Source organism: Palaemon carinicauda, chromosome 18 (assembly GCF_036898095.1).
Source record: "Palaemon carinicauda isolate YSFRI2023 chromosome 18, ASM3689809v2, whole genome shotgun sequence".
NCBI classification, from domain to species: Eukaryota; Metazoa; Arthropoda; class Malacostraca; order Decapoda; family Palaemonidae; genus Palaemon; species Palaemon carinicauda.
Window position 1 is genome coordinate 60,862,320 of NC_090742.1, and position 11,118 is coordinate 60,873,437.

Here is an 11,118-nt window from a genome sequence, read left to right on the forward strand (position 1 = left end):
GAGTATTAACAGAACTTGGCCAGAATATTTCTGAGACAGTATCCTGAATTTACTTAATAATCCTATCCTCTGCAAAGGGCTAATCACCTTATTTTTGCATTAAGTACCTTATCACTAATCTGGTTCAATAAATCTGATGAGCTATCAAAGCTAGCAACTGTTATGAAAGACTAAATATCTAGAGAATGGAATTCAGTAGTCTTACAGATAAGACTACGACTATTCAACCTCTAGACACTTTGATATAATTTTTCAAAATCTAAACAAGTATTTTAGGTTGTGGACAGGAAAGTGCAAGTCAATTTCTTCTTCTTCACTTTACTTTGGATATCCTGGTGACCACTTGACCACTATTACTTACACATCTAGGGAGGGATCTGATGACCTTAGATGCAAAAGACTTCAGCAGTGGGAAGAACCAGGGGGCTTGAGCCCTGTTTCCCTTCCAGTGAAACCCACACAAGTTAATGAACACCCAAACAGAGGTCCTCATTTTTATTTTGCTACATATCTTCTTCATATCTCAGCCATATCCAAGAGGGATTTCATAGCATCTTTATAGGGAACAGACTTCTGGCGCTTAGCTTCGACATTAAAAAGGAGAATGAACTACCATTCCTTGGAGCGTTAGTCACCAAAGACAAAAAAAGTAACTCAAAATAAAAACAAATCAATAGGTTGTAACCCTAGTTGGAAAAGCAGAATGCTACGAGTCAAAGGACGCCAAAAGGGAAGGATGCTTAGAGCAGAAAAGATGGGATTATAGAGTAAAGTATAAACCCTAAAAAATTAAAAATAAAACCAACTAAAAAAACTCAATTTCAAATCAATAAAAAGTATGTCAGCTATGAATAGACATACATATTTCAACCTAGAATATTGTGTAGCATTGGGCCTAACAAAAGAATGGGCAAAACAGCAAACCTATCACAGTACATTACTTGAAATTAATCTCATCTATCTCAGACTCTCATAAGTATTTGATCTCTTAAACAATGATATATTTGACAGCATGGCTGTCTAGTTTTGCAGAAATACAGACCTGCTAGAAGTCTCAAATTCATCAAAATTCTTATTGGAATCAGGAGAATTAAGAGTCTTAAAAAAAAGATAAAAGACTTGCAATTTTTGGTCTAAACAAATGCAACATAAGATTTTTGTGGCATTTGTTAAATTGTACAGCCGAAATTCCTCAACTGGACTACCCACTTCCGAGTGGTGTTCCGACACATCTCCGTTGTTTTAATAGATTCATAATCTGTAAAATGCATAAATAATTATTTAGCATTGCTTGATGACTGCAAAGAGCTATTATATTGTAGTGTGTATGGTACATTTAAAAAACCTTACACGAGGTAAAAGTAATGTACCTCAAGAAGAATTTCTCAAAATATCTAGAACAGTAAAGTCAGCATTAACTCTGTAACCCATAATTCTACACATTCATCTTGCCCATAATCAAAATAGTGTATAAACATATGTACTAAATGTCTATAAAACAATAATTGTTCACAGGTAATTATATAATGACAAGCTCCAATAAGAAACTTGTCTTATTGTACCCTTTTTTTTCCCCCAGAAAAATAACATTGCCTAGGCTACAGATCTTGGTAACTTACCATGCAATAACATTTACTGTATCATAATTCTGATTGCATTAGACAACATTTAACATCCACTGTTAACACATATCTTGTTATTAAACTTCTCAAGACTCGCTTATCTGGAGAACAATAACCGAACATGATCACGTATGGAAATGATAGTCTCCTAATGAAACTAAAAGACGGCCGTCTCCTATAAAAACTGTATGAATACAACAGAAATGTTTTCCCCTCTCAAAGTATATGAAGTGCACTGCAACATTCTGTTTGCATTTCTATGAAGCCTTGGTCTTGAAAAAGCTGATTTAAGTTTATAATATCCAAAGGAATTCTCACTAAAGAAATATAGCTGAGAACTTATTTCAAGCCATGAAAAACTAAATAGATTTCACATCAATATGCAAATTCATTAAACAATATTGACTGATTATTTCTGCTGGTGTACAATACAATTTAGGCTTCTTGAATCTAGTTATGATAAAGTACATGGGACTATACAGCTACAATACTAATGCATTATCTCTAATAATAATATTTTAACCAAATACAGTAGTACTGTACAGCATACTAACCAATTCAAATTTCCAACTATCCTAAAAGGGATTTTGACGAAGGAAAAATCTATTTCTGGGGAGAGACCTGTGATGCCCGGTGAAAAGGGTCCTTCTTTACACTTTTCTAATATAAATCTTCCAAATATACTAGAGAAAGATAAAAGCATGGAATGCAGAGGTTACAACCCTCGCGCGAACACCTTGTTGGTGTCGTGTATTTAACAAGGGCGTGTGAAAACCACTATTCACAGGCTGTCTTCCATATGAAAACTGTCCCTGTGCATATAATTTTCTAGTTAACAGGGACATAGTATGGAATGATTGTAATAAATCCCTCCATATGAAAATAGGTGAAGGTTTCTAAATTCTAAGATTCTGTGAACCATTACAGAATGTTCTAAACCACTTAAACTAAATACCAATAATAATCTAAAATGTCAAAGGCTAAATTCTAAAACTATAAAAAATGTAGGGTCTAAAGGCACTCAAATTCAATAAACACAAAAACCGGTGTTACTTGACCGACGTTTCTGAAATGAGTGTGAGCTACAGCAGACGTCAGTCAGCTAGAGGCATTCTCCAAGTTACGGGTTAATCAAAATACACATAAAAGGCATAACATAATTTTATTACTAAGGGTCTGGTGAACTACAAAGGACTCTACAGAATACAAAAAAAGAGGGATCTTCATCTGTATTATTACAGTGGGAAAAAAAACTTGCTAGATGTCATCAGGAAGACAAAAAAAAAATTTCAAAATAACAAGTATCACTATAAAAGACATACATACATACATGCAAGCATTCGTATACATCACTACTGAAATAGTACAGTACTATAACAACACAATACAGATTGAAAATAAATTCTACATCACATAAAACTACTATTGTACACAAGTAGCGTTCAACAACTGAGAGAAGATAAAGTAAAAATAAAAGATCTTTTCACGTCACGGTGAATTTATCAAAACCATTTACATACAGATAGGAAATAACAATGCATTTTGAAAATTGTTTTGTTGAAGAACTGCAAAAGAACTTTACAGTAGTCAACAAATTTGAATATAATAGTATTGAGCTAAATACCATACAGTATTAATGAAATCAGGGCTGAATTACAAGGCAAAATGCATGAAGATACAGTACTGAGATACTTTTCAAAATAAACTTAGGAAGAAAATTCTTCCATATAGTTATTAGATTACGTTGACCGTATGCAAGCAGGCTCTTGGTCATACAAGAAGCTGATTTTAAGATAGAAAATAAAGTATCCTTAAATGTTCATTTTACTCTATTATAAATAACTTGTCAACCACATAAGGAAGTCAAACATTACCATACGATCTTTGTGTTCAAGGAGAGAGAAGAAAGCTAGTTAAAGGGATTTGGATTGTGGTAACGTTCTGTATTCTCTTTAAACCTACTACAGTAAGTTTAGCAATTCCGCATAAGGAAAAAGCACAACATTAAAGCATTGTTTACCAGTCAATTTCTCTCTAAACCATAGATAAACATCACCAAATTTACACCTAAAACTTGGATATTAAAGGAAAATATTTTTCAGATTACGAACAAATCTGGTTACCCTTAACTTAAAAAACTATAATCACAGAATAACCTCTAATTTCTCATTTCTGGCCTAACTTTTACATATGTTTACATTCGACTATAAGTATTTAATGATCTCGATTATTAATCAGAAAAAAAGTTAGAAAAAGAAATGAATATTTTTTTTCTTTACTACTAATGGGAAAAATAGACAGGAATTACTGCAAATCATGTCTCTATAAAATGAATAATACGTGTTAAGGCCTATATATTTGCATAAGAACACTTATTAAGTCTAAATTTGTAGAAATAAGGTAGGAAGTAGAAAGGAAGGCTTTGAAGTTTCATTATTTCACAGCAAGAAAAGTTCCCATCAGATTCAATCTCTAAAACTCCCTAAAACCTAATAGTTCTGTGCATCAAAGTCTATGCCCCTGACCAGAACATTTACCCTGATATAGAAGGATTAAAAATTTCGTGTGATAAAGAAGTTCTTTACTACACAAACTGATTTACGATGAAAGGAAGAAGGAAAAAAGCCTTTTTTTTAAGCTTCAAATAACGACATTCCCAACTAAGACTCCTTTATATAATTCCCATACTACAAATGGCACTGAACGATGTAAATTTGTTAAGGAAATCTTTTCATACAGAACTATTCACACGTACTTCGCATCAAATATACTACGACGGCTAAAATACCCAAAACTTTTACATTCCCTGAATACTGCAACTTAAAACTGGTTAATCTAATAAAGTCAGTCATCACTAAAGATAAAGAGTGCTCCTTCACCTACTTAGCTACTTTACATTTACTTACACATACTGACTCATTGTTGGAGAGCTCAACTTATACTGTAAAGATTTCGTAACACCTACCTCTGTTAGAAAGCACCACAAACAATGACTGAAATACATCTGATCTCGCTATTCGCCGAGCTCTTAGCAGGCAGTACAGTAATGTCAGAAGTTGATAACTACTACTTGATCTTGAAGTAATGTCAGAAGTTGATAACTACTACTTTATCTTGAAGTAATGTCAGAAGTTGATAACTACTACTTGATCTTGAAAAGTAATCTGAATTGGAGTGAAAATACTCTAAAAATTATCAGCACCACAAGCTTCTTATACGTTCCAAAGTAAGGCAACCTTTAGTGTTAAGATAAAGCACAATGGTTAACTGACATATTCACCTGTTCACCTTCTTAAAAGGGAACTTAAAGTAACTTCTGTACTGAATAAATTCATCTGCTTACAAATGCTCAGCAAAGTGTCCCTAACCCAAAAATTCTTCATTTAGGTTAAAAATAATCTGTAAAGATTTATACAAGTATGAAATTATGCTTTCTGTAAAGAGCACAAGATTATTTGAATTAGTAAAACCATCAACTAAACAATTACTTGGAAAAATTGTGTAAAATTGATAGAAGGAAAAATGTTCTCTATAGCAGTTATTCAATTCTCTTTCATATAAAACTTATAATGAGCCAAGTAATTTATATAATAATGACAGGAATGGAAGTACTTAATACCCCAACTAGAAAATAAAATTACTTCCTAATACAGTATTGTATGGGACTAGATTACATGACTTAGTATGTTAAGTTGGTAAATACTTTGCACTGTACTGCGCAAAGAAACTTTTTCAAATAAAAAAAAAACTGAAGCACTTGAGCTTCGAACCTTCCTTTCTTCAAGTATGATTCTTTTCTGCTATCATCATACAGTATAAACTGCTACATGATCTTTTATATTCATATTCTTCCCTTGCCCCTACTTTCCCACGGGCAAACAATGTACATTTAACCTTAACCACTACCAAGATAAGGCATAATAATTGAATACTCAAGTATCACACTTCTCTTAATCTATGACTTCTCGTATATTTACACGAGGAGATCCAGTGTTATACTGGCTGTCAGCAACATTAGCACTTAGTAATTCTGCTTCAGCGCATCCACTGGTGCTTTGAAGGATTCCGCTTTTATGAGATAGACCTGAAGAGGTTAACCTTAAAGGGGGAGTAGAAACTGAAGCTACAGGAGTGGGATGGCCTTCAAGGAAATTAGTGAAAAGTAAAACTCACGAGACATCGATACTAGTCACCTACAGCGTCAAGCTTGGAGCCTTGCATAAAACATACTTTGAGCAGTTTAGCCACGATTGTCGTGGAAGCCAAGCCCACATGAGGTATACTCTTTATGAAATTGTGCTTCAGAATACCAGTTAATCCAGCGGTTTCCAACCTGGGGGAAATTTCCCCCTGGGGGGAAATTTGAAGCTTCCAGGGGGGGAATAATTACACTACCTACTAACTAAAACAAGCGGAAAATGTCCACATAGTACGTGCGGCAATTTGTTGTTAGCCATTCAATTGTGATATGATCATATCAGCTCTCAAAGACATGATATTCAAGGGGAGAATTGGAATATCATGCCCATTTCTGAAGCAGGCGAGTGGGCATGAGGGCTGGGCGGGGCATGAAGGGGGAAATCTGGATGGTTGAACTGGGTGCAGGGGGGAAATGACAGAAAAAAGGTTGGGAACCACTGTGTTAATCTGATCACAAAATGCAACAACCTGTTGAGAGTTGTATAATTGAACAGATTCCCGTGTCTTCTAAAATAAAAAGCATTTCAAATCCGTAAGTTATCATGATATCGGCAGAATGTACGCACAGTATCTGTTTAAACACTAATTATGAAGAGACTATGTTCCTTATCCTGTTATTTTTGTGCTTATTTTCAGCCTCTTTAATCTACTGTAAGAAGATCTTTCTACCTAATTTAAGCATGGTAACTTCCACCATATTCAATAATATATTTAAAAACGCTCACAGTACTGAAAATATGTCTGGTGTTTAAACACTTGTAACAAAATAGCCACTTAATTCTCAAATGTACGAACATTTATGGATACGCTTTTTACTTTAAACCTTGAAAATGGAAGGGAAATGAAATATGATATTCCCCCTCCCAAGAAAAATTCAAATCCACAAATGTTCAAAGTTTGGTCTATTTTCTATACTGTACTAGCTTTGTTTTCAGGCATCTATGCGTCAGATGAAAGAAATTCCTAACTCATGATAAAATAACATAACCATATGCTAAGAGAAGTATGATACTATTGAATAAGTTTGAATTTCAAAAGCTATCTGCAAATCATCTAATATACCATCTTTTAAAAAATATAGCAATTGTGAGTTTCAAGTAATCTTCAATAGCATCTATTTCTTAAAAGAATGAAATAGTATGACTTAAAAGTGACTTAAGATACAGATAGAACTATGACTGTAGCTAATGTTCTGTTGCAAAGAACAAAGCATTAATATTGGCGTTCATTCAAGTCACAACGGTAATATATTGAGCTATCATCTATAAAGAAAGAGCATATTTCAGATGCTGTACTTATACTGGAAGAATAATAAGATTATTGATAAGCACTTCTCACCCAGAAGTGTTGGACAGAGACGGTACTTTTTGGATGCTTAGAAAATAATTTTCTTTGTGATGAACATCACAGCCATCAGAAGTTAAAATGTTAAGAAAATTTTGCTTAATCTATTAGAAAATGAAGTTTGTATGTGCCATCCAAAAAAGAATATGAACAGTAAAGATATCGATAATCTTTTACATCATAAGAGTAAGATTTATGAGAAATTAACAACAAATTAATGACAGTCATTTGAGAATTTATACCCTGTACAGCAAGAGCTTTTTCAAGCGGGAAAATATAAAAAAACATACCTTACGTACACCTTACTGTCAGGTCTTTCAAGCTATGCAGAAAGCAAATGACATATCTTTAGTAATGGTGAATAAGTTTGTGAAAACTACAAGACAAAAGTGCACCGTTATTTGAGGTAAAAATCTACAGACAGATTAGCACGCCTTTCAGGTTTCCATGGTAAGAGAAATCAACATATTTTGGAGTTATGTGAGAATCGTGCTTCTGTCGTCTACTCTCTCTTCTTATAAATGAAATTATTTGACAACATGATACATGTGTATCATTGAAAATACGGAACTGATATTTCGAGTGCCAATAAGGAAGCCACTGTAAATCACCTTCTATTATGTTAAGCATGTTGCTCAAGTAAACATATGGAGCACGGTAAAATACTGTATAAAATGTATTATACAAGCACATACATATTGTATGAAACAATCACTGACAATGAGTCATGGACGTTTGTTTGAATTCCCAAACAGGATGGGCTAAGGCACGTCATGGTTGTTCAGATACTTGCATACGATTTACCTCATCGAGATCAATCAGTGAGGCTAAACATTACTTTCCTGATCTCATCGACTAATGATAGAATATACTTCAAAAGTCCATATGATGATGCACCTTGGCAAATTTCATTGCATTTGTCATTATCATCATTTTGTGCATCATATCAACTACAGTACTGTATTTTGTGCAAGGAAGAGTACATTCAAATCCGCACATATGATAACTTTCCTCTCAAGAGAAAATTCTCTATTCTAAAAGTATATACAGTATAATTTCCTTGTGAGCAGAAATGATACATGTACTCTATATGTACTTATATTGCTGAATATCTGAATAAGGGTAGAGGAACCATTAATTCCTACTTTACAGAGGAATGACATCCTACTTTTCTGTATGCTTTCATAGATCATAAATGTAATAAATTGATAATAGCATGAGAATGAATTCTCCAGAATTCATCCTTTGAAGAGTGAACCAGAAATCTGGAATTTCAAACTTTTCTTTCATATTAGAAAATGCTGTAATTATAGACTTTTCCTTTTAAAATATTCTTCCATCAAAATATATATGAATTTGTAATTAATTATACCAGCTAACTTTGTCCCTACCTTAAACTGGAGTATCTATATACATTATTACTTGAGTATGCTTTTAAAAAAGCTAGGCACCTTGAAAACTTGTAACAACAATCATTACAAAATACTGCAACCCCATCTTGACCTCTCAACGGTCTCGTCGGGGTGTCCGGCACTCGCAGCCTCTTTGCTCTGATACCGATTACTTTTGAAGGTCATCATGGTTTCCCTGAACCTAGACAACCTGTTTCCAAAGAGAGAGCTATTCCTAGAACGAGACCTAGACACGTTCTCTTTATTGCGGGCCGCCTCTTTCGCTGGCGCGGAATGCTTGGCTTCCTTCGTGGCCTTGCCATCACCCTCTCCCCCCCTTTTGTCATGGCCCGGGGTTTCGCTTTCGCTAGCTACGATATCAGTGATTGATTTCTTAAAGAAAAGGTCCTTATCAATGTCATCAAAGCTTTCGTTCTTAGATGAATCCTCCTCCTCCTTAACCGCTTCTAAATCATTCTCAGTTGTTTTGGAAAGTCTATCTGAGTCTCTAGTGCCCTGACTAGACTCTGACCTGTTGTCGTTGAGCTCTTGGTGTTCGAGGGCTGACAAAGAGCTGGCGCGCTTCTTTAGAGCCGAGTCCCCATTGTTTCGACGGTTCTGAGGAGCACGACGTCCTGTAAACACACAAAAAAGCATAAGACATACAGTATAAAAACAAACTTTTACATGAAAATATGCATACAGTATATATTGACCTCAAATTTTCCTGTACAATAATACATAAACTTGAATAACAAATTAATCAATAAAAAGACCTGTTATCTAATTACAAATCGCTATTCCCACCAGTATTTCATTTTAAAGGAGGACTAAGGAATTTGAGACATCTACTCTACACAATTTTGAGTTCTTTACCATTAAATTTTTCTTTCTATCAATCAATAACTCTCATAGCTGTTCATATTTCCATTTTCATTTCTCTCTCCCTTTCCAGTTGTTCTACACAGATTAAAACTTAGGTCTGTCATGAATGGCAAATGTAATGGTCTGGACAATGTCCTAGAGACTGACCATATGTATGTATGTATGGATACATATATATATATATATATATATACGATCAGTACCCAAGCACCCTCTCCATCAAGGTTGAACCAGGGAGGGCCAGGCAATGGCTGCTAATGGCTAAGTAGATTCATAGGCTCACCCATACACCTGATCCCTATCTCACAAGGATGGTGAGGTTGCAGACACTACTAGAAACTATAGTTTGAAGGGGTCTCGAACTTCCGTCCAACAGATCGCCAAATGGGCGTTTCAAGTAGGCTACCATAACTGTTTATAAGTTGTTATAAAATACTTATAAATTAAAAGGGAAATATTTATATCGTGAAGTGAGACTGTGAGTCCGTTAAAGAAGCAAATATTTTCTCACGTTTTGAACTATGTTCAAAAGATTCAATTAAAACACTGATGATAATTTCCATAATTTAGTCATAGGTGGAATAAAACCAATAGAATTGTATGGCAACCAAACTTCCAATGTTGTTTTCTGGGTAGCAATGTCACGGATAATTCAAATGCAGAGGAAGATAAAAAAATTATTAGTAATCTTTTAAAGTAGACTTTATCTTTGAGTAAATGCTTTAAAATCTTCCTGACTACTTTGCCAATACACATTGACATAATAAAGGGGAAATACTACTACTACTACTACTACTATTTACAAACTTCTTTCCAAGACTACTTCACTATTTTGTCAATACACATTGACATAATAAAGTAGAAATACTACTACTACTACTACTACTACTACTACTACTACTACTACTACTACTATTTACGAACTTCTTCCCAAGCCTACTTAATTACTTTGTCAATACACATCGTCATAATAAAGAGAAAATTAAGTTATTTTCTCTCATAAACAAAATCAGGATGAATGAAGGTTGCTCAGAGATAAAATCCCAATACAACATACAATAACCAACGAGCCAAGTGATTATTATTATTATTATTATTATTATTATTATTATTATTATTATTATTATTATTATTATTATTATTATTATTATTATTACTTGCTAAGCTACAACCCTAATTGGAAAAGCAGGATGCTATAAACTCAGGGGATCCAACAGGGAAAATAGCTCAGTGAGGAAAGAAAACAAAGAAAAATAAAATATTTTTAGAAGAGCAACAAGATTAAAATAAATATTTCATATATAAACTATAAAAACTTTACCAAAACAAGATGAAGAGAAATAAGATAGAATAGTGTGTCCGAGTGTACCCTCGAGCAAGAGAACTCTAACCCCAGACAGTGGAAGACCATGGTACAGAGGCTATGGCACTGCCCAAGATTAGAGAACAATGGTTTGATTTTGGAGTGTCCTCCTCCAAGAAGAGCTGCTTACCATAGCTAAAGAGTCTCTTCTACCATTACAAAGAGAAAAGTGGCCACTGAACAATTACAGTGCAGTAAGAAGAATTTTATGGTAATCTCAGTGTTGTCCGGTGTATGAGGGCAGAAGAGAATGTGTAAAGAATAAGCCAGTAATTTATTAGGACCTTAAATGGTACTGAATTTAATGTAGGAA

General features: G+C 34.1%; 1 protein-coding gene across 1 annotated transcript in view; it reads right to left on the reverse strand.

The window, feature by feature from the left end:
• The window catches only part of LOC137657312 (uncharacterized), a 66,184-nt gene that overhangs the window by 22,591 nt on the left and 32,475 nt on the right, over nucleotides 1–11,118 (reverse strand). Inside the window, exon 6 of the mRNA XM_068391646.1 lies at nucleotides 9,090–9,192. Coding sequence (XP_068247747.1) covers nucleotides 9,090–9,192 — 103 coding nt within the window. The remainder of the gene's footprint in view (nucleotides 1–9,089; nucleotides 9,193–11,118) is intronic.